General features: G+C 41.0%; 1 protein-coding gene and 1 long non-coding RNA gene across 9 annotated transcripts in view; one reads left to right on the top strand and one right to left on the bottom strand.

Moving 5' to 3' along the window:
* LOC147163901 (uncharacterized) overlaps window positions 1-19,693 on the bottom strand; it is a 36,125-nt gene extending 16,432 nt beyond the window's left edge. Inside the window, exons 1-4 of the long non-coding RNA XR_015096890.1 lie at window positions 19,213-19,693; window positions 19,046-19,114; window positions 17,781-17,972; window positions 4,587-4,731 (exon numbers count right to left, since the gene is read on the bottom strand). This is a non-coding gene — a long non-coding RNA (uncharacterized LOC147163901). The remainder of the gene's footprint in view (window positions 1-4,586; window positions 4,732-17,780; window positions 17,973-19,045; window positions 19,115-19,212) is intronic.
* vit (vitrin) lies at window positions 747-23,066 on the top strand. Of its 8 annotated transcripts, none has more exons than XM_086093081.1 (23): window positions 747-905; window positions 5,231-5,313; window positions 6,485-6,550; window positions 7,043-7,199; window positions 7,273-7,406; window positions 7,481-7,558; window positions 7,725-7,925; window positions 8,385-8,423; window positions 9,760-9,798; window positions 9,888-9,938; window positions 10,269-10,331; window positions 10,786-10,848; window positions 13,394-13,468; window positions 13,619-13,684; window positions 14,014-14,076; window positions 15,403-15,465; window positions 15,641-15,688; window positions 16,894-16,959; window positions 17,808-17,955; window positions 18,044-18,147; window positions 19,345-19,571; window positions 20,617-21,130; window positions 21,220-23,066. In XM_086093081.1, the coding sequence occupies exons 2-23, from the start codon at window positions 5,280-5,282 to the stop codon at window positions 21,396-21,398; spliced, it is 2,478 nt and encodes an 825-aa protein (XP_085949207.1). In that variant the 5' UTR covers window positions 747-905; window positions 5,231-5,279; the 3' UTR covers window positions 21,399-23,066. The 8 variants fall into 8 exon arrangements, with proteins under 8 accessions (XP_085949207.1, XP_085949210.1, XP_085949212.1 ...); XM_086093082.1 differs by lacking the exon at window positions 747-905 and adding an exon at window positions 919-1,068; XM_086093083.1 differs by lacking the exon at window positions 747-905 and adding an exon at window positions 4,802-4,949.
* Window positions 23,067-23,119: the final 53 nt, after the last annotated feature.

Genomic DNA, 23,119 nt, shown 5'->3' with positions numbered 1-23,119 from the left:
TCCTAAGTATGTGATGGCACTCGCGCACATGGTGCCCCCCCCCCGCCTCCTTATGCTAACATACTTCCTACATCTCAGAGGGATGCCAGACTGTGTGGGTATGGTGCCTGCAGCACAAAGAAGAAGCTTTTATTAACACTGTCTTTGTATAACAGTGGTCTAGTCTCGTGCTCAGAACCGATAACTGTCATATAATGTAATGGTAATCATTCTCCCCATATCTTGACTCGTGCAGCTAAATGAGGTCACGGAAATATTAGAAACAGCTCTTGGTGCAGTGCTACATATTACTTATGTTATTATCATTATTTTTAATCCATCCATTCACATACCGCTTGTCCCCCGGTCCCAAGAGGCTTTTGCTGTTCGTAATGGCAAACCCCAGCACTGTGTGTGTGTGTGTTTTAGGTGGACACGACACGTGTCATCTGACCACAGTAAACGGCGTGTACATGAAGTGAAGTGTGCGTCTGTCAAGCAGGTGTTGATTGGTGTGTGAGGGGGAGAGGAGGCGTAACGACCGCGGTGTGAGTGAACCAGGACGCAGAGCACATTTATGATTCAAATATGGTTTGTCATGCGCATCAGAAAAACTCAAGTAAAACAAGACTTCCGAGTTCGCAAGATGATGCTCGCAGTGCGCTGACATGCTTGCACGCCTGCAAGGTCAACGACGCATCCTCTTTGCGCGTGAGCGAGAAGCTTGCGCGTCTCAAGTGGGACGGGCAAATGAGCAGAAAGTTTGGCCCCATCCACTTCTCCACTTTTAATGAGCAGCTCCGATCATGCACGAGTAAAAAAGTCCAGGTGGAGGCTTCACTCACTTGAATGGAGGCGTCTGACTAGCGCGCAAGGATTTACATTCGCAGCGCGCGCACTGTTGTGGGATTATTTGAACACATCGGGTAAATTTATTTTTAATGATTTGGGGGATGAGGGCAGATTTGAAGCGCAAACAAGCACTTCCACAACGCGTTGCCTCTTGGCTGCTGCGTAAATGAAGGATCTACTTTCTTTCTGTGCGTAATTGACTCGAGTTCGAGCGGAGTGTGGAACGGCGGTGATTCGGTCTGTATTAACTTTTACCAACATTTTTTTAAATCGGTTTAACTTCCCCTCCAAAAAACATTTTCTTTTACATTTTAACGTCATGCATGATGTTTATTCAAAGTTCGCAACATATTATGCATTTATTTATTTACTTATTTTAAGCAAGGTTCCTCCTATTTTTCTCAATTATTTTTTAAAAGGAATGAATTAGGTTGTCCAAGAGAGATTATTACTGCTCATGAGTGGTGATTATTATTATTTACCCTCTCAACCTTTATATTGAAAGTCTCAATTCTGAGAAGGATTTTTTTTCATTTTCAGGCACTGCACATATTTCTTGCACTGCACTATATTTGACATGTCTGCCAAGTTTGATCAAGGAAAAGTTGGTGTGTAAACAAAATGTCCAGGAGCAGACTGGAGCAAGCTGTGGCTTGCACGGAAAGCAGTGCCAAGCATTAAAGTATTCCAAGCTGTACTGGGTCTGATCACCAAACAGGGCCCATGGGCACTAGATGCTTTACAGATAACCTCGTAGATGAGGTTGGCCCACACTTTGTCATTTTTTTGTTTCCCTCGAATAAAAGTAAAAATCATGGTTACGTTTACAACTAGCGCATGTCAGGATGTATGATTAAGCCCTGAAAAAGTACTAATTGGGTGAAATTGCTATAATTACTATGTTCAATTACATATTCATGTGAAAGCTCTTAAATTACACCTGAAATTCTGCACTTTCATCATTTTTTTAAATTTACATAACCATTGTGGTGATGTATAAAGGCGACAATAACATATGCTCAAAAAACATGTATATGCATGAAAAAAAACAAAAAAACTTTTGTGTTGAAAATGTAAAAGCCTTTTAACCAATGACAAATGGCTGACCTAAATAAAGTATGTTTGGCCGCCTCTATTATAGAGACGTGATCCCATGATGCTCTCACTTGGCTTGTTGATACAGCACTTGGCACATGCTTACAATACAAGTGTAACACCAGCGAATGCTGGGATTTAGCACTGCTTGCACATCCCTGCATGGTGTGGGTGTGTATCTCTGTTATCTCCAACTAGGATGAATATTCAATTGTGTGTTAAGTTACCATGGCACTTAAATAACTCGTATTTAGACTGGCAACGTCATGCATGAAAAAAAAAAAAAAAGCAGCCTTGTTCCTTTTGACTGTGAGCCTTTAGTATTTGTTTAAGGAGCAAAAATGTATAAAAAAAAACCCCATTTCAAACATCTCCACTATGTACAATGTAGACTGATAACCTTTTGACTGGGTTGCTCTTTGAAAACGGGCTCATGCAGCTGCCCTACTTCCTGTTGGCAGCGTCTTTACACCTGAGTTCCCCTGCCAGGTGTCCCTTATCAAGCACGAGCCGATTCCTGCTGATAATGCATCAAATGAAAATACCCCTGCAGCAAGTTTTTATTCCTATGCGTCATGCAGTACGCGAAAAAAGCCTGGGAAGAGAGCTCAAGTCTGTTTTGTGCTCTTAATCTACTTTGTGGCAATGGGGGTTACCCTGATGTGAATTGTGCTATAATTCCTCCAACTATGTGGCCTGTCTGAGCTGACAGGTTTACTACAAAATGAGTGAGAACCATTGCGCGGAACCTTTCACCTTCTGCCATGGATTGGGATGTTAATCTTTCATTTCTGTTCCGTTTCTGTTCCGTCTGTGGATGGATGGATAGATGGATAACAGGGATGACTACTAGAATAGCCTGTGAGCACAAACCTATTAAAAGCTTAACAAGGCTAGGAAACAGGTCCAATGTGTATAAGTCATCGAGTTTGTGATTTATGGTGGTCCAAGTATGTGAATTTTCATTGCTCACTGGATTTTCTTTCTCTTCTTCTTGAAAGTGTGTCACAGAGATAGAGTGAGATTATGTTCCCTTATTGTACAGGAAACTCCCCACGGTATTAGTCAAGTTATTTATTTTACTTTATTGTCATTTATTTCTTCTTTTGGTATGCAAACAATGAGGAGAGCCCCCACTGTGATTGAATGAGAAAGACTTGTGCCAAACAGATGTTGAGTTAACTGAGCAAAGTGTGATGAATTGTCCGTCTACACACAATCACGATTCATAGGTCACGATTCAATTCGATACGATTAATCCCGATGCAAATCTATAAATTGATTATTGCGATTTTTTCAAATTTAGAAAATACTAATCAGTAAGCTTGTACATGTACTGTAAGATTTGTATGAACATTTATTTATTTATCTGAAAATTCAGGCTTATAACTGAGCCACTGCATTTAACAAACAGGTTGCAGTCTGTTTCATGTTTGAACAGCACTGAAATAAAATATTACGGCTTAATGTTCCATTAATATAACAATTTTCCATGCTTAATGTGTGAATCCTAACCCTAAGTAAGACGTTTTGTTGAATATTCTCATAAAAAAAAAAATTATGTTTAAAAATCGATTCGGCCGCATATCGAATCGATTCGAGAATTGCGCGCTGTATTTTGCGCGCGATATTTTGCCGAATCGATTTTTTCTAACATCCCTAAATGCAGGCTTGCCTTTTAGTAAGCAGAGGTGCGCTTTATCTGCCCCAGCTTGCTCAGCTCCCCTCATCCATGAGGGGAATGGTTATTCCTGACGATGCAGAAGAAGTCAGCAGACTTCCATGTCAAAATGCAGTGCAGTGGAAAAATGAAGTCAGTGCTCATGAATGTGAGATCAAAATGTTGGGCTGCATCAGGCATGTCTTACCGCTGTTGAATGCAGAGTATTCACTGAATATGAAGTTAAACAGTAGTAAAGCCCTCGGCAAAAACTATGCAGATTCAAGGGGGTGGAAGGAATTCAGGTTACTGTCACCGACTCACTTGAGTTCATTTCCTTTAAACATATTTAAGTACTTAAGTCAAGTCTCTTTTCTTTTCTTTTTTACAATAATATGTTGTATGTGCCCCCACTAGTCTAAACACTGTATTCTAATTAATATTGTGTTTGTGGAATATCAATTAAACTGCAAAATCGACCCGTTTTTATCCGTCTCAGTGGGTGGCCATTTTGCCCATTTGCTGTGGATTGAAAATGACACCACAGTTGCTCAGGTAACGACCAATCATGTCTCAGATTGCGAACATCACACGACCAAACTCAGAAAACAGGTGAGCCATGATTGGTCGTTACCTGAGCAACTGTGGTGTCATTTTCAGTCAACAGCAAATGGGCAAAATGGCCGCCCCCTGAGATGAATAAAAACGGGTCGCTTTTTGCAGTTTAATTGATATTCCACAAACACAATATTAGTGGGTGAACTATTTTTTTTATGTGACTTTAACATTTTAAAATATGTTTTGTAAGCATTTATTTGCAGTTTTAAGTTATGTCCCCCTTTGCTTGCTTTCTGACAAATATGTTTTGTTTGATGTAGAGCAAGCGGCATTGGATCATACAGAAGGCTGTCGCGATATCTTGTTCCTCTCACATGGTTAAATAAGTCAAATCAAAATATTAGTATTATTAGTACTATGTTGTGTTTTAAAAGCAGTTCACCTCGGTGTGACTTTGGTCCTGAGGTGGTCACATTAGCGCTCGACACTCCTTCACATTGACCTGTGTGTGACGAGAATCCGCCCTCGTGGGAGGTACAGCATTCCAGCCTTAACGGGGAACGCCAACAGTGAGTTCATCCAGGAGTCTGTAGGTGAAAAGCAGGGAAAGTAGCTCAAAGGCCGTTTGCGGCTGCTTATCAAGGCTAGTATCAATACTGCAGTGCGGAATCCCATTTCTGCTGTGGTTTACGCCAGACAAAAGACAAGACAAAAATAAATGTTTGTCTGACTGGAACTCAGCTTCATGTGGTCGTTGAACAAAGAGGCCATCTGATTATGGGCGTCATCGGTTTAATCTAACTTTGTGAGTACTACTCTCTAATTGAGTCTCATGTCATTTGTATACTATTGTCACAAACAAGTTGGTATCAAGTGGCAGCTGTGAGGCGTGGAGCCTCTTTTTTTGTCTGTCAATACAGCGAAGCAGAACTCTTGTCGTATTTGAGCGTCCTGTGTGGTTGATTCTGTAAGTCTGTAAGCTTTTAGTCCAGGTACACATCAAGTAGGGTTGCTCAGTGGGAGACGTTTACTCAGTCGCCATTCATTGTTACTGCAGTAAAGTTCTGTTTTTGCTCACTTTTCAAGGAGTTTACACAAGGACATCTGGCCCACGGAAACCAACACATACCCAACCATGATCAGGACATCAGTAACTGTCATCTGCCTTGGTGAGATACATCAGTTTTCTTGCACTTGATGTTAAGGACGTATAGAGCAACATTCTAAACCGAAATACATCTACAAAAGCAGAGTTTTACCCGGATTGGAAAACCCATTAACACCCCGAAACTAAAGCCAAAACACACAAAAATCCCCACGCTAGCATTTTACTGTAAGTTGAGTTAATATTACAAGGTCTCGCCAAAAACTTTTTTTGTTATTTTCCTTTTGAACTGAAGCAATGTTGCATTCAGCACAAGTTTTCAGTCCAAAAACACACAAATGCTTGTGCTTTTAGATTCAATGATCCTTTTGTATTTCTATTTCTGCTCAATTGAGGGGCCTGCATCATTTCAAGTTCATCTGGCTGAGGTTTTAAATACATTTATATGACAAAATGGACCATGAGCAAAAATCTGACAATTTCAAGACAAATTCCAGTCCAATAGATTTGTTTTCAAGTGAAGGAAGTATGGAAGGAAAGAATGGTCAGACACAGTCGACCATGCGCCACCTGTTATCATTGACCTTATAGCAGTGCTTCTTAATTATTTTGATTTTTGTTATACCCCCACGGGAAGAAGAAAATATTCGGGTCATGACTATATATTGTATAATTTGTATGAGATTATTCTGAGTAAAACTCTGCAGAGGAGCTAATACTCTTTGCACACTCTCTGACAATGTGAACGCCTATGCCACCTACAGTAGTAGATGTGCAGTTACACTTTAAAAAATATATAAACATTAAATTTTTTGTGGTCGATGCTAATGTAATTAAAATCAAGTCAAAGTCGATTACATCATTGATATTTTTTAGTGCATTGCAGCGGCAATCTTTTTTGCACCACTGATAGGTTTCAAATAAATACAGATTTTGGAAGAGAGGCGTAGAAATACATTAAAAAAAATAAAAGAGTAGTTTGCTGTTTTAATTTGTTGATAACGCTTGTGCTTTTATTGCATTTCATATTTAGTAAATTACTGTATTTCCATATGCTTGTAGTATGTTTGATAGAGCATGTGTTGGTCTTTGCCACCTTCAACTAAATGCTCCCTAATTGCAAAATACTAAATACTGTTGCCGCCATAGTCTGTTGGCACCTCCACTATGTCGAGTAAACAAAAATAGCCTGTCTCATGTTGTCATCAGAATCTTCCTTTATTTCACACACACAGCGCTCCTTCTGTCGTGCACTTGTCGGGCCAAGCCGAATGGGTCAAAGAGCAAGAAACCAAAGCAAGGTAGCTATCATTGACACACAAATCATAATTTCTACGTGAGTTGCAATGTCTTCCTGCTCTTCTGCTGTCAATTCTCTCTTCGCCACCTCACTGGCAAACCGCTTACTCCATAAATCACTTCATAATATAAACGCTGACACTGTATGAGATTGATTTATTGGCCAAGTTGCCATGAAACTGTTGCATTGATTTGTGTGGAAAGTAATGCATTTTGGGACCACCACTACTCATACTACATTCAGAAATGGCAATCTAAAACAAAAGTAATGTCATCCAGTAGAGTAAATTATAATACAGGCTAAGCCCAAGCAACAAATCCTCAACGACATTGTTTTGAATAATACTGTAACAACGAATTGATTGTAAGAATTGTTGATAACAATCTGCTTCATTAGCGTTTCTACTCCATGAATAATCGGCTCATCGTTTTAGCGACTGCAATGTTGTCAAAACAGCAGGTAACTACGATGCACACGTCTCCTCTGTTCATAGTGGTTCCAGCCATCGAGTGCGACGTCAGAGCCGGAAAGATTAGCCTCCCGGAATTCATAGTCAAATGCCCCTCGCACTGTCGGGAGACCAAGCAGCAGGTGTACGGCACCGGTGTGTTCGCCTCCATCTCCAGCATATGCAATGCCGCCATCCACAGGTAGAAACTGCACTAATGATGATGGTGGTCACAGAGGAAGCTAAACAAAAAACACATGTATATACGCCAACAGTGGTATAATCACCAATTACGGAGGAAAAGTGATTGTGAAGAAAATGGCAGGCCAGAACATATATAAAGGCAGCAACTCCAACGGCGTGCGCTCTCTGTCTCTTCCCAAATGGAGAGAATCCTTCGTTGTCACAGGTATTCATAATGGCGCTGAAACGTAAGAGGCAAACCTCAACTGATTTGCTTTGCTGTTTTTTTTTTGTTTTTAGAGGGGAAGCCCAAGAAGGGCGTGATCTACCCATCTACCCTCGACTTTGTTCCTTCAAGACCAACCTATGTGAAGACAAGTAAGTAGAAGGATGCTTTACATTTACACGCAATCAAGTTCAATTGGAAGTCGTAATGTTATCAATCTTTTCGAAGAATGTCAAGAATGAGCAGCAATAGTTGACCCTCTTCCTTTGTGCCCATCCATCTTGTATACGACGGCCTTCATTTGTCATCTCTTCTTAGGTCAAAAGGACAAAGCCCCTGCGGTTACCACCGCGCTTCCGACAACAGCACCTGAACCCACCACCACCACCACCACAACACCTGAACCTACCACCATCGTCCCCACCACCCAAAGCCCCACTACCACCACTACGCCTCTTCCACCACCGCCCCCTACCACTCTCAAAACCCGAGCTGCCATTCACAAAGTCAGAGATGCAGGTGACCTCGATGAAACATCGTCTGTGTGTGACGGATTGTGTTGATATTCCTTGTGATCCAATCCGCACAGAAGATCCATAGTGCCGCCTAACTAACATCTGAACTGCAGCGTGTCACCATAGGCTTTTTCTTTTCTTTTCTTTTTTTTGCCAAAACAGGCCTTCGTTTATGTGATTGGCAGCAGCTCATTACAAGTGTTGTCATGACAGATGGCTGCTGCACTGCCACACACTTGTGCTGCTCATTTGACTAACTGACTTAAATGCTCATTCGATCGCACCTCTCACCACCTCTAATACATGTAAACATTATGAAAGACTTGAGAACAAAAGCAGCCACAGTGAGTGCACAAAGCCGCTGTGTGCTCAACTAACGTGTGCCAGAAAACCTCGCTAAACAATTCTCTTTTCAATTCATAATGTTTTCTCTTCTTGCCCCATTTGTAATTCTTCTATTTAGGTCACCCATATCTTGCCTCTGTAGCAGCTGCCAGTTCAAGTGAGTGAAGCAAAGTAACGCTACATAATGGTGGCATGAAGGGATGCATAGCTCATTTCCGCACTGTAAAATAATCTATGGCAACTTGGCAAGCATTGTTTGCTTCTTAGTGGCAATCTTCAGCAAAAGCCTTTTTCACAATGTCGAACAACTGATTCAAACGAAATCTTTTATTTTAAATGGAAGAGTAAAAAGTCATCATTTGTGGGTAGTTATCAATGACTTGTGAGCAGCGCAGTGGCCTTGTGGTTTGGAAAATGTCAGATGGGATAGGCGCTGTTTGTTTACCATTTCACTACTGAATTTACTTCATTATTTTTCATAAAAAATGAATACCTTTAAAAACGTATTTTGCCACTTGCTGTCAACTAAAGATGACACCACGCATGCTCAGGGAACAGGTAACGACCAGTCATGGCTCAGTTTGCTAACATCTCAGGACAAACCCAGAAAACAGGTGAGCCGTGATTGGTCGTTTTCTATTTCCTCAGCACGCGCAATGTCATTTTCAGTCAACATCAGATGGAAAAATGTGTTTTTAAAGGTATTAATTATACATGAAAAATAATTATCAAATTCATTCTGGACAAAATATTGACTTTTTACTACTAAAAATGACTAAATGAGTCAAGTATCGCTTTAATCTCTAGGTCCTTCATAATACACTGGCCAACAGCAGAACCCAGGGTGTTTGTTTTCGCTTTTAGTAAAATGTTAAATCCATCCGTGTCATCCATCCATATCATGTCTTTCGTACCAGCTAGCTAGCGCTAAGCTAAGCTAGCAGGGTTCATCTCTGTGGTCCAGCGTCCAAGTTTGCAAACTCCCGTCATACTAGACAGCGTCAGAGGCCAACAGCAAAGTAATAACAAAGGCATTGATACAAGCTGCCTCGATGGGCTTCATTGACTGCTTGTGTAACAGTTTAATATAATGCTCATTAGCCAGCTAAACATTCCCATACATGCGCAAACGTTTCCGGGTGTCGCTTTCAAAGAACGCATATCCCACAATGCTGTGCACACAAGACTAAATGCTATGATTCATTTTCACTCGAAATCAGTTTTAACGGACGATTCACATCTCAATTTGAGTCACCACCGATTCATTCGTACACGGCATTAAGTTAAAAGGCAAGAGAAAAAGCTTTGAGTCACAGTTGAAGTTGTTCTTTATCATGTGAAAAAGGCCTGCGTAGTCTAGTAGATAACTCAATTGTAATACAGTATAGCATCACTTGTGGATTTGAGATGATAATAACCTGGTTGGTGATGAATGCTGATGCAATTACAGTGATTTTTGCCTAAATATATTTGTTATTCCAACACTGATGTAGGGCAATCACAGAGTGCTCAAGGCAAGAGCCCAAGCCAAGGTAGACAACTGACTCTCTCCACAGCTCTTGGAAAATCCTTTATGCTGCATGTGGCAACTCTTTGACTATACCGTGATGTTTCTTTAAAGTATTCCGTGGAAGCGCCTATCCGAATAGATACCCACAGCGTGCCAACGCAGGTACTGTAAAGGCAACTTTTGAATAACCCTGATGATGCATTTGTTTCCTTTCCCCTTCATACTAACTTATGTAAGACATCAATCTTGCATGAACTTCTGCTGCCGTTTTCAACACATCTGCTGAGCCTTAGTTTGGCCACAATGTTTTTGTTGTGTTTCTGCTATACCACTCAATGTCTGTTTTCAACTTGCTTCTTACTTTACTAGTAATTTGATTTTATTTTGTTAAAAAGCTTTTTATTAGCCCCAAAGACAAAATTACATGTTACTTTTATTACACTTTTCAAGTGTAATTTCATATGATCTCATGCTGTTCGTGTCTGCTCTCAGGTCTGCGCAGACCAGAGGCAGGTTCGCCTATGAGGAGACAGTCAGCCTCTCCAGTTGGGCCAGGTTAGCTTCACTGTAGACAGTAGTAGTACACACTCTGTACTTATGCGCGCATGTACAGGTAGACATGGTGGAACCAATATGGAATGTACGTAAAGGTAAATGGTGTTGGCACAAGAATGTTGGAGATGCTTTTAAGAGTGACCCCTATGTCCACACCCGTAATGCTCTGCTATCCTCACCCTGGGCTGCCGCTCATCTGCCCAATCAAGCTCACATTCCTTTCCCATTCTGTCATCAGCCGCATCCTCAAATTCAGCTTTTCACTTCCCAAGTTTAAAACGAGTCTATGACATATGATGAATATTATTTTGGATGACAACAGGAAAACAAATTAGCTGAAGTTGTGGATGTAGCCTTCATCCTGTGCTTCCCTTTCCCCATTCCTTCATCTTCTCCTTACTCTCAATGTCGTCTTCTTGATCTTTTTCTGTATGCTTCTTACTGCTCCAAGCAGCTTTTAACAGAGGTCAGCCGACCCCAAGGGAGCGGACTCCAATCATGAGCCAATCAAATCCTGGTAAGTGACTCAAGAGTACCAGCGGTGCAAATATTGGTGGCCTAGAAGGCTATGTTTTTATCTATTTGTTTTGGGCAACTTCCTGTCTGCACCTAGAGATTGACAGTAACAGTCAAAGGGGTAAACAGTCCCTATGATGCCATAAACATGAATGTACATTACATTGACATATCATACCATGTGTTGTATAAAGTTGGAATATGCTGATCTTACTGTACGGTAGGATACTTTTGTAATTATATTCCAGAAGATTTTAAATCTAGATAAATTTAAACTGCTCTTTGGCATGCATATACGTCTTGGGATGGGATGCTGTGGTTTAGTCAAAGGTGGAGACATGAAAAAGGAACTTTAAGTGCCTCTGAGATGAGTGACATGGAGATAAAAAGCATTCATCTCGTGCCATATCTGCACTGAAGATAAGACTGTGATGAGAAAGGCTCTCTCAGTACAGTAATCGTATCCTCCAAAAGAGTCCATCTGGCCTGAACTCGTCCCCTTCCTTGTAAATGCTTGCAGAGGGAGATCCAGTTTTGGTTTTACACTCTTGCTATATTCAAACCAGAAGGCGTTTTGTCTTTAAGTGGAAGTGCCTCTGTTTTTGCTAAGTGTGAAATCGAACATCATTGATCCCTACAATTAGCTCCATCTTAATGATAATAAAATGTGACATCTGTACATTTATCTGCTTGTGAGGCCTATTAGGAGCAATAATGACAGTTAAAGCTGAGTTGTGTTTAATAAAATGACACTTTATTGACGCCCGTGAGGGATATTCGTTAAGGCTGAGTTCAAAGGTCAGAGGTGGAGGTCAGCAAGATGTGAGGCATCACTTTCTTTCTCCAGGAGAGAGGATGACACCCTTAGATAGTGATGATTTATGAACCCCCCACCCCTTCCCCCCTTCTCACACCAATAACTTTTCTTATCAACTCCAACAGACAGATGGACAGGCAATTGACCATTTTAAAATATTACAGTTGAGCTTCATGATGTATGTAGTTAAACCAAATACACAATTCAAAATCTAGAAAAAAAATATTGAAATAATCTTCATCATTATGTAAAATACAGTACATAAAATAACAATTTATTGTTACGTAGCAATATGAAGCTGTGCTGCCATAAAATGTAAGCTTCATTTAAGTCTTTAATGATTACCTGGCTTTGTAAAGGTAGGGAAGCGGGGAATTGCCAATGTGGACTAAATAGTTTTGACTGCGCTGTCTGTCGAAAGTACTGCAAAAGCCATTCAAATGTATTTGTAAAGTCATTGGAACGTACTGCAAGTGGTTTGAACGAGTTGATAAAGTTGTTTGAAGGTATTGTAAAACGTAGGCTAAATACTGAAAACATTAAAAACTAATTCCAATAATGCCACAGCTACTTCACAGGTGGGCAGGGCGGAGCTCACAAACAGTGGAAATACGGTTAAAGGTTTATGAAATTTCGAACCAAATGTTTAAATTGCTTATTTTCCACTGTTAGTGAGCTTCATCCTGTTCACCTCTGAAGTGGCTGCAGCGCACAATTGCACAAGTCATTACCCTTTGGTATTATGGGAAAAAATGTCATGTTTTTTTTTTTGAGCATTTACATATTACCAATATGTTCAAACGTTATCTATACATTTGAACCACTTTGCAGTACATTCAAATGACATAGCCCAGTCAAAACAGTTCACTCCACATTGGCAGTTCCACGCTTCCATATAAATGGAATGTGATTTATAAATAAATAAATAAAAGCTACACATATTCACGCATACACAAAACGTGGCACCCTATGACCTTGTGACCGCTGGTGTTGTTAAAACGAGGCGAACTCATCTCGATCCCTTTACTGCATCACTTTCACAGCAAAACAATAACACTGCTGTCTGCTGTACACCACTGGGCCTTTGACCAGCATGAGATTAAGTTAATCTTTTGCTTCTTTTCGTCTACACTGTCCCAACTTTACAATAATACTTCCACGCTCCAGTGAGCGGGTGGCTGGGCAGTCAACACAGAGCCGGCCCGCTGGCTGCCACAGGATGGGAACCCTGAGGCCAGGCTGGGCGCGCTTGTGTAAGCTATTGCAGGGAGGGTGCACTAAAGTGGCTTAAACCCGTTCAAACTAACGTGGCATTCTGCTCTTGTTGTGTTCTGTAGCCATGTAAGGGTTGACCAACTTTTTCTTCTTGGATGTTTCCAATAACTTAATATTACACTGCTAGCAATGACAGCAGAGTAATAAGAACCAAACCTAAACTGGGGAACAAGTACATTACAGACACATTACACAATGAGGTAGTCATTGAGGGCAGGATGGAATTGATTGGTGGAGACACATAATTTGGTAAGTATAGCGAATGGACGCATGCTTGTTGTGTGTGTTCGCCATACCTTCCTCTATCTCGTGTAGTGCAAACAACCTTAGTGGCTCAGATGTTTGAGTTACTACGGTATGTTTCGTATCTGATTCAAGGCTGAACACCTTGTGCAGCTTTAGTGGAGGTCACAAGTATGCTGTCCCTCACGCCTTCTCGTCTTCCCCTGCACAGTTTTCCCAAGGAGGGACTGGGCCCCTCCGTCCTTCCCTCGTCCTGAGTGGTTCCCTGGAGCCAGACGATCATCAGGTACCACGACAAAGACCAGAACATCGGCGTTCTGGTCTTAATAAAGTGCAGGCGGACTTAAACTGTTGAATTTTCTTCACTATAGTGCCGGTTGGTAATGATTTGTAAAGGGACAAGCACCTCACTTGCAACCCTCTGCTGTATATTTAGATGATATTTATGCGGCGCCAGACTCAGGATACTCATGGAGTGAGACGGACACACCTGAGATGACAGGTACGTCCGGCACATAATTGTGTGTGGGACAGCGACCTGCTTGTATCATGGCATGCTGCATGTGCAGACAGCATCATGACTGATACAGTTGTACATGTGTGAATGTGTTGAAGTGCATGCTCTAAGTACAGAAGTGTATTGTGACGCGTGAAAGAGTGAGGTATTTAGCAGATCACACTTTGAGCATGCGAGGTGTGTTTCTACACAATGCCGGCGTTTCCACTGGTCTGGGATTTGGCCAATTAACCAATCACAGCCATGGAAACAAGTGCTTTCCCTCTGAAGTTCATTTTGGGAATACTAATAGGTTTCAAACCATCCTCCTCTAGCTCAGGATCACAGGCCCGATATCTCAGACTTTGAGCGCTGGTATTATAACTTTGGATCATACCGTAAGTGTATTTCTCTTCTATTTACAGGGTACTAACAAGTCTTGGGGGTCGGTTTTAAGCACATTTCTCTCTTGTAATTGTCCAAATAATCTATCAATTTTCTAAACCTCCACATTTATGATACTTGAATCCATTTTTGAAAAGGTAAACAGCCAACATCCCCATTAGGTAGACTCTACCTGAACATTATTATCTTTGAATTGGATCCCATTAAAAGGGATTCAACCCGCAAATTTTCTTTACAATATGTTGTGCGTGTGCCCACTAGTCCAAACACAGCATTCTGATTAATATTGTTTTTGTGGAACATGAATTAAGCAGCAAAATCCACCCGTTTTTATCCATCTAAAGGGGTGGCCATTTTGCCACTTGTTGTCAACTGAAGATAATATCAGCTTGAGAAAGCAGGTGACTCGCGGTTGGTCGTTACCTGAGCCCTGGGCAACTGCGATGTAATTTTCAGTTGACAACAAATGGCAAAATGGCCGCCCCCTGAGATGGATAAAAACAGGTGGATTTTGCTGCTTATTGCAGAAACAGAATACCGTCTTTAGACGAGTGGAGGATGCATAGAACATATTGTAAAGAAACTTTTTGGGTTAACTTCCCCTTTATGTATTTGTATGACAAATGGAAGAGGCAGACTCCTTGTATAATTGCACATATGGAGTTACTAATACAGAGCTACCTAATAAAACGTCATTTTTGAGTGCTAACAGACTATTTACTAAACTATTACTTTTTGACAATATAGCATGTTAGATTACATTGGTCATCATCACCTGACGAGGTTTTCCTGGCACTTAACGTGTTGCCTTGTCAGTACTGTACATGTGATTAACAATTATTGTCATCATATGGCAATACCCACCCACATTTTTGGAAAGGTTAAAAATGGCAAAAATGACAACTTAGCATCACCAGACGTGTTTTGAATGCGCCTTCATATTTCTGTAACTCTGCGCAAGGTCAAAAAATTCAATTTCCCAATTCAATTTGTCGAACTACTCCCTGAAGTACTTTTGAGAGCAAACATTTCATTTGTTTATAGGCTCAAATACGGCTCATTGGCAAGGCCCAAACAGTTGCGCAAACAGCCCTTGCTTCCCGATTACAGGTTGTAGCGCCATCTGTTTGATGACACCCAGAAAAGAAATCTTAAAAGAAAGGAAATTCCTTCCCTGCATGCAACGCAAAAATTCCGCCACGCATTCTACCAGATGAGAGCCGAGAGCCAGTGGGAGTGGGCCAACTCGCCGCTGTGTTTGTGTTTGGCATGAGATGCGTGTTACGCTTGTGCGATGACTGAACATGTGTTCCTTTTAGTGTCTCGATCCAGCGACTTGGAAGGCAACCGCCAAGCGCCGCTGGATACAACCAATACGAGAGGTGAGCTGCGGTCAGAGTGGCTGCAAAACACCTGCTTGTATCCAGTCAGGCATCAGCTTGGACAAAACACATGACAACCATAAAGATCATCTTAATTGACATGTGACATATATTCATGCCAAGCCGTTGTGAGTATTGCTGATAGTGACTTGCTTGTGTGATATCATCTGTGCAGTGGAGACAGCGGATGAATTGAGGCCTGATGCAAACCTTTATCAATCAGGTGAGATCTGTATCAATGCTTTTTTTTCTTTCTGACTCTCAGTGACGTTGTCTTTGGCACCAAGTCAGTCCCCTGGGTAGACCGTGAGTACAAACCAAGCTGAGGTTATTCAAGGGAAAAGCATCTGGCTTTGTGGCCGGACTGTAATTGAAGGGATGTTGAGATAATGTCAAACAGCATGATGGCTTGTGGATCAAAGGCCCCTGATTGGTTTCATGTTTACCCAACACACACACAGGAAAGTAGACAGCTGCTGTTATTTGGGAAATTTCCATGACAAAATTAACTTTTTGCTTCATGTTATGACTTGTTTTTTTCTTTCTGATTAACATATTTCCATGCTTTGGGAAAGAAGGGCCAGCGCATCTGGAAATCAGCCTTATTCCCAAACGGGAAATTAGTGGATAGTTTTTTTGACCACCTTTTTTTTGAAAAAAGATTGAAAAAACTAGTGATTTTTAACGCTGTCATTTCGGGATATTGGATTTCTACAGCTATCAACAATTTAACAAGATAGGAAACAGATCAATTACAATAAGCAACAATGTTGAAAGTGTTTCCTAGGAAATGACTGTCCCATCACTAGTGAGCTATTTTTTTAACATGCTTGCAGGGTTATTATAGTTTGGGAATTTTCATTTTAGTTAGTTTGTATTTAATTTAGATTTTTTTTTCTTCTTTTAATTCGTTTGCAGGGTGGTTCTGTTAATTTTTATTAGTTTTAGTTTATTTTTATTTTTTTAATGCTTAGTTTTAGTTTAGTTTTAGTTAGTTTCAGTATTAGTTTTCGTTTTTGTTTGTTTGTTTAAAAAAAAAAGTGTATTACTTGTACACATTTCTTACCTAACGTTGCATTTCGGCTGAGTTAAATGAAAAAGCAGGGGAGCTGAACCATCGGAGCCAAAAGTCAAGCAGGCAAATTTGTCGCCTAGGAGCAACGTCATCTGAAATCTATTGGCTGCTGATAGATGACTTCACTTCTGTGTGACACACTTTCAAACTTCTTTAATGAGGTTAATATCGAAATAAAAATACTTAAAATCATCCCCAAAGTCTCATGTATTAAATTAATTACGAAATACATCAAATGTAGTTTCAGTTAGTTTTTTCGTTTTTTTAAAAAGCATTTTCGTTTTTAATTTTATTAAAAAAGCCTTCTATGCAATAGTGGTGGATATTTGCTAAAGGCTGACTTTTAATTGCAGGCTTCAGTATGAGAGAGCAGGCACCTGCACCCAGAGCACCCGAGCCTGTGTCACAGGGAGACCCAGGTACTGAATGAGGGGTGGGGACAATTTAACAGCCCATATAAATTCACCAAGCAGGTTTTAAAAGTTTTTTTGTTGTATTGTGTTTTTTTCAATTGTACTCTATGTTCTCCAAATAGCACACATGTGTTTTGCTAAACAGATGGACTAAGAGCCAGCTCACCCCCCAACTCTTATAAGGATAAGATGATATAGAAAGTGGACGGATATAATAATGTTTCCATTCAAAACATTACGGCCTCTATGTTCGTAGACATCGCATCTGCGCCGTGGCACAAAAGCCGGCGTAACTTGATTTTCATATCAGCTCAAGGCCTGTTCGCCAATTTGGCGGAAAGTGACACCGCCAAATTGGGCGGGTTAGCACAGCGGAAGGAGTGTCTTGGATATGGGCCTTGCGGGGTGACAATTTGGTGGTTAGAAAGTCGATCGAAAACTTTACGGCTGCTCAAACCACGTATTAACACCACCAGGGTAGACAACTGCTCTAACATGATATATTTCATCATTTGGGCCATCAAACCCTCTGAATTATTGTATTTATATCACTGACAGCTATGAGGGTGGCAAAATTGTGAGCGGGGGTGCGGTCTCCAAGCACCAACTTCACACCACACATGTGTGTGAACGCCATATTAAGACTTAGTGTACCGCATTAAAAGTAGCCACTTTAAGGGGCCATGAGTGACACACTGGATTTGCACCGGTCATGAAAATGCAGCATTTTATGTATTTAATGTAACATGTTTTCCATTTTGGATTGTGTTTTTGTTTCTGTTCGTGCATTTGAAAAACGAGATGCCCATTTTGAATTTTTCTATTACCTAAGAATTGTCGTGGTGCTTCCACAGAATGTAAGGTGGACCTGGTCTTCTTGATGGACGGTAGCTGGAGCATCGGGAAGCGGCGTTTTAAGATCCAGAAGGACTTCCTGGCTGAGGTGGCTCAGGTCATCAACATTGGCGTGGCTGGACCCATGATGGGCGTCATTCAATACGGGTTAGTTCTCCTCTCTCCTGTGATAGAAATGTTTTTTTAAATTCAGATGGAGGCTGGAAAAAAAAACCTTGTGTTGCCTGTTGCGCAGGGACGACGCCGTGACAGAGATCAGCCTCAAGAGTTACTCCAACTCCAGAGATGTGAAGACGAGCATCGGCAAGATTGCGCAAAAGGGAGGCCTCTCCAATGTGGGTGAGTGCCGTGCCGTGCCGTGCCGTGGCTGCTCCACACAAAGTGTGAAAGGGAAAGCCATACTGTTATTGTTTGCTTCATGAGCCAGGCACATTTTTCAACTGCAAGGATAGAATTAGATCTAAATTTGCTGCCATATACTGTTAGTTAAATTATAGTCCTGCATCTGTAAACAATGTTTTTCTTTGGCTCAGACCAGACAGAAATTGGTTGGAGGAGGGCGAGGGTTAGGGGGGAGGGCGGACTCGTGGGGGCTTTCACTGAGCATAAGTTGTGTCTACTACCGCACGCGGCTTTAAATATTGCACACGGATACAAATAGCATTGTTTGTTTGCTCACTCTCAAATCATGCAAAAGTGTGAGAAGTTATAAAAGTCACTAACAAAGCATCTCGTGTTCCGCCATTTTTAGACCAGTATGCAGCCTATTCCATGGTTAATGACAGGATAACGCTATATATACCCGGTGCTATATACTTTATAGACATACTCGCATGGACTTATAAGAAATAAGCTGCATAGGCTGAGTATAGTTTTATTGTGTCAAATACAGCGGGTGCATGCGTGGTCAGGAAACGCAGGCAAGACTAAAACCTCAAGTGTTTGATAAAGTGAGTGTTTGGAATCACTGTAAATTTAGAACATGCAGGTTCTCAACGCATCTGGTATTTGATACATTGATATATTGGTTTTGTTCATTAATATTCACCATAAATCTGTAGTTATTTTCATTCTTTGCATATTTATCTGTGCTCATATACGGTTTAGTTTTAAATGTACTATCACGAGTGCTAGCTAGTAACACATCTGTCTCGCAGTTAAGAAAACCCCACTAATTAGTATAAACTGACATATATACTTATGCAGTACCTGAAAAAGCTTTTATTGAATTACTTACGTCACAATATGCCAGGCGGTAGCGTGTTGTGGTTTGTGTATCTGCCACTGTGTTGTGTGGACTGTGGAGCTTCGTCCAACATTCCAAAAAAAACCCCACAAATTAAAGACTCCATAGGTGTGAATCCTATAAGTGGTTAGCAACTAGCATGGTGTAGCTCTGCTTACCTGTCGCCCAAAAGTCAGTTGGGATAGGCTCCAGCTCACCCCCTGACCCAAAAGGACGAGTGCTATTCAAAATGGCAGCGTGGACGTAGGCCTACTGTTCCTTCACGTTGCTGCCCCCTGGTGTCCAAACAGGTAAGGCCCTGTCCTACATCAACAAGCACTACTTTAGTGACGCCAACGGGAACCGAGGAGGCGCTCCAAACGTTGCGGTGGTGCTGGTAGACGGCTGGCCTACGGACAAGGTGGAGGAGGCGTCTCGGCTGGCGAGGGAGTCCGGCATCAACATCTTTTTTGTCACCATCGAGGGCGCCGACGACAACGAGAAGCAAAACCTCGTGGAGGCCAATTTTGTGGACAAGGTGGGACCAAAATAGCAACATAAAACAAAGACAGCAAACATTTAAACCAAAGACCGCCCAACCACCACCCAAAAATCGGTTGATTTTTGCAGATTCCCCCCCACTGTTATACAAATACTTAATGACAAAGTATTGTAAAACAGTCAAATGTTCTGCTTGTAATTCATAACTTAATGGTTGTAAGCGTTAAAGGACAACAAAAAAAGCCTTGGGTCGATTTGACCAAACCTTTTGGGTTGTTTTGTGCAAAACCTTTTATTTATTTATTTATTTATTTTGTACAAAGCACCCCAAAGTTGGATAAAATTGAGCCAAGTTAGTGGGTGGGTCCAATATTTGAACCACAGGTTCAAGGGTGGCAAGTGGCAACTACTGGGTCAAAAACAAGTCAATATGGGTAAAAAATCAAATAATAATAATAATAATAATTGGACTGACCCACTAACTTGGATCAATTTGACCCAACTTCTTGGGTTGCTTGTGTAAAACCTTTTTATTTATATATTTTTTTGTAAAATAAAACCCAAAGTTGGGACAGTTTTTGTAAACAGCTGGGTAAAAAAATAACCCAATTTTGGTCAAAAAAATTGACCGATTCACTATTTGGGTCAATTTGACTTTCTGGGTTGTTTTGTATAAAGCAACCCATTTCTTTCTTTCCTTTCTTTCTTTCATTTTTTTTTTTTAAACAAATCAACCCAGAATGTTGTTTTGATACAAAACAACCCAAAGTTGGGTGAAATTGCATGAACAAATTATGATGAGTCAGCTGCGTTTGCTCCGTAAATGTCAGAAAATGAGGGGAAAAATGTTAATCATTGTTCTCCATATTAAATTGCAAATGTTTATTTTGGAATTTATCGATTTATTAGATAATTGAATAGTTAATCGTTGCACCTCTACATATATATCCGCTTTGTTTAACTAGAACAGGCCCAGAGTTCATGCGAAGTACATTTGTGAATTAAAATATTGGAAAATACAGATAGTCAAAAAGTTGTGTCCGAATTTTTACATGAAACGTTTGTTTCTTGCGCTCCCGCAGGCCGTGTGCCGCACAAACGGCTTCTACTCCTTGCCCGTGTCCAGCTGGTTCGCCCTGAGGAAAACCGTGCAGCCTCTGGTGAAGCGAGTATGCGACACAGACCGACTGTTTTGCAGCAAAACCTGCCTCAACGCCAACGACATCGCCTTCGTCATCGACGGCTCCAGCAGCGTGGGCACGGGCAACTTCCGCACCGTGCTGCAATTCGTGGCCAACATCACGCGAGAGTTTGAGATCTCCGACACGGACACGCGAGTTGGCGCCGTGCAGTACACCTACGAGCAGCGACTGGAGTTCGCCTTCGGCCAGCACAACGCCAAGGCCGAGCTGCTCAACGCCATCAAACGCATCGACTACTGGAGCGGTGGCACCAGCACGGGAGCCGCCATCACTTTCGCCGCCCAGCAACTTTTCAGCAAGTCCAAGCCCAACAAACGCAAAATTATGATTGTTATCACAGACGGACGCTCCTATGATGACGTCAGAGCACCTGCGCTCGCTGTGCATAGCCAAGGTGAAGACCTGTTTGAAGTCTGTTAAGATTGATATCATTCATCGTTTATTTGATATTGTGTGTAACTGTTCCTCCTACCTGTGTTCCAGGCGTGATCGCCTACTCCATCGGCATCGCCTGGGCCGCCCAGGACGAGCTGGAGTACATCGCCACCGACCCGGACAAGGAGCACTCCTTCTTTGTGGATGAATTTGACAACCTGTACAAATTTGTGCCCAAGATCATCCAAAACATCTGCCAAGAGTTCAATTCACAGCCCAGAAACTGAGGACGGGCATCGCAGGGGCGGACAATGACTTTAAATAGACTCTTTCTGTTGGCCACATGTGCCACATTTGAACAGGTGGGAGTGAGAACAAATTTGTGAGAATTAGTGTATTTGTTCCCATGCAAATCTACCAGTGGTGCTAATAATGATGAGATGTACATTATATGCTGCTTGTTTTTGGCTGCATGAAGAAAGCAGCACTTTGCTAATCCATTTAATGGTTCAAAATAATGTACCACCTTTTATGAACAGTATCACCCAACATAAAGGTTTTTACTGCTTATCAATATATTTTATCGAATAAAGATTACAAAAAAAAGAAAAACAGCAGCATCTTGTGGGACGTACCTTAGATTATCGTAAAAGCATTATCACCATTATGGGTCACCTCAACATCTTTGCCATCAAAATGAAGCTTTCATATATATATATATATTTTTTGAGCGTGCTATTGTTAGCATTCATGCTAATCTTTCAGACCACACCATTATTTACAAGCTAATGGCCGCTTCTTATATCAACACTCAAAACTACTGATTTAATGAAATAATCCATACAAGACTAAATGATAGATACAAGTAAATTCACGTGTAAGCTCACTTAAAGTGAAGTCAACTCAAAATGTTCTTTACATTATGTTGTATCGCTCCCACTAGTCTAAACATGGTAGTCTGATTAATATTGCATTTGTGAAATATGAAGAAGCAAATTCCACCTGTTTGAATCCATCACAGGGGGCGGCCATTTTGTCACTTGCTGTTGGCTGAAAATGACATCACAGTTGCTCAGCGTTAAGGTAATGACCAATCATGGCTCACTCGTTTTCTGAGTTTAGTCATGTGATGTTTGCCAGCTGAGCCGTGATTGGTCATTATCGGAGCCCTGAGCAACTGTGATGTTATTTTGAGTCGACAGCAAGTCACAAAATGGCCGCCATCTGAGATGGATAAAAACTGGTGGATTTCCCTTCTTAATTTGTATTCTAAAGATGCAATATTAAACAGAATGCCATGTTTAGACTAGTGTGGCTGCATTGTAAGTAAAATGTTGGGCTTAACTTCCGTTTTAAACAGAAAAAAGTAATACAAAAACCATAAGGGTAATTCCTGTATAATGCATATACAATATTAAAAATCTATTAGTAAGATTGGTTAATAAAATATTTCTGCGTAGTGGATCTATAAAAATGAGTTTCACTTTTAGAAATTAACTTTGGCAATGTATTGAAATGCACCTGTATAGTCTGGGTAGTATTGTAATGACAACTGTTCATAACTGGTTGGTATATTATTTGAATGTGGTACCAAAATGTAAAGTTACAGTATCTTCTTGGGATGTGGTTCTTGCGAAAGAAATTTTGCACTTCCTCTTGTGGCTTTTTTGCGCTTTCTCTGAAGAGGTGAATTTTCTTCTGAACAGAAGAGATTTGTTAGTCGCGACAGTGTGTCGATTCTTTTCGCAGAATGTTCCGTGTATTGGTCGTTGGAATGTGGCTTACGTGCACTGCATGATTTATTTCCTTGACAGTGTGCTCGCTTTTAAACATCTTTTGTTTAAAGAGTATTTATGATTGTCTCCCTATTTGTACATATTCATACAAAAGCATTTGCTCACAATGATCTTTTTTTTTGTTTGCAAGTTTTGATAAAATAAAGAAAATGAAGACAATTTCTAAGAACTGTTTCGGGAATGTGTTTGACAAACGTGCATGAAAATGACTG

This window comes from Leptonotus elevatus, chromosome 13 (genome assembly GCF_054856555.1).
Source record: "Leptonotus elevatus isolate MCC_2025b chromosome 13, RoL_Lele_1.0, whole genome shotgun sequence".
Classification (NCBI taxonomy): domain Eukaryota; kingdom Metazoa; phylum Chordata; class Actinopteri; order Syngnathiformes; family Syngnathidae; genus Leptonotus; species Leptonotus elevatus.
This window is presented reverse-complemented; position numbering and strand designations above follow the sequence as displayed.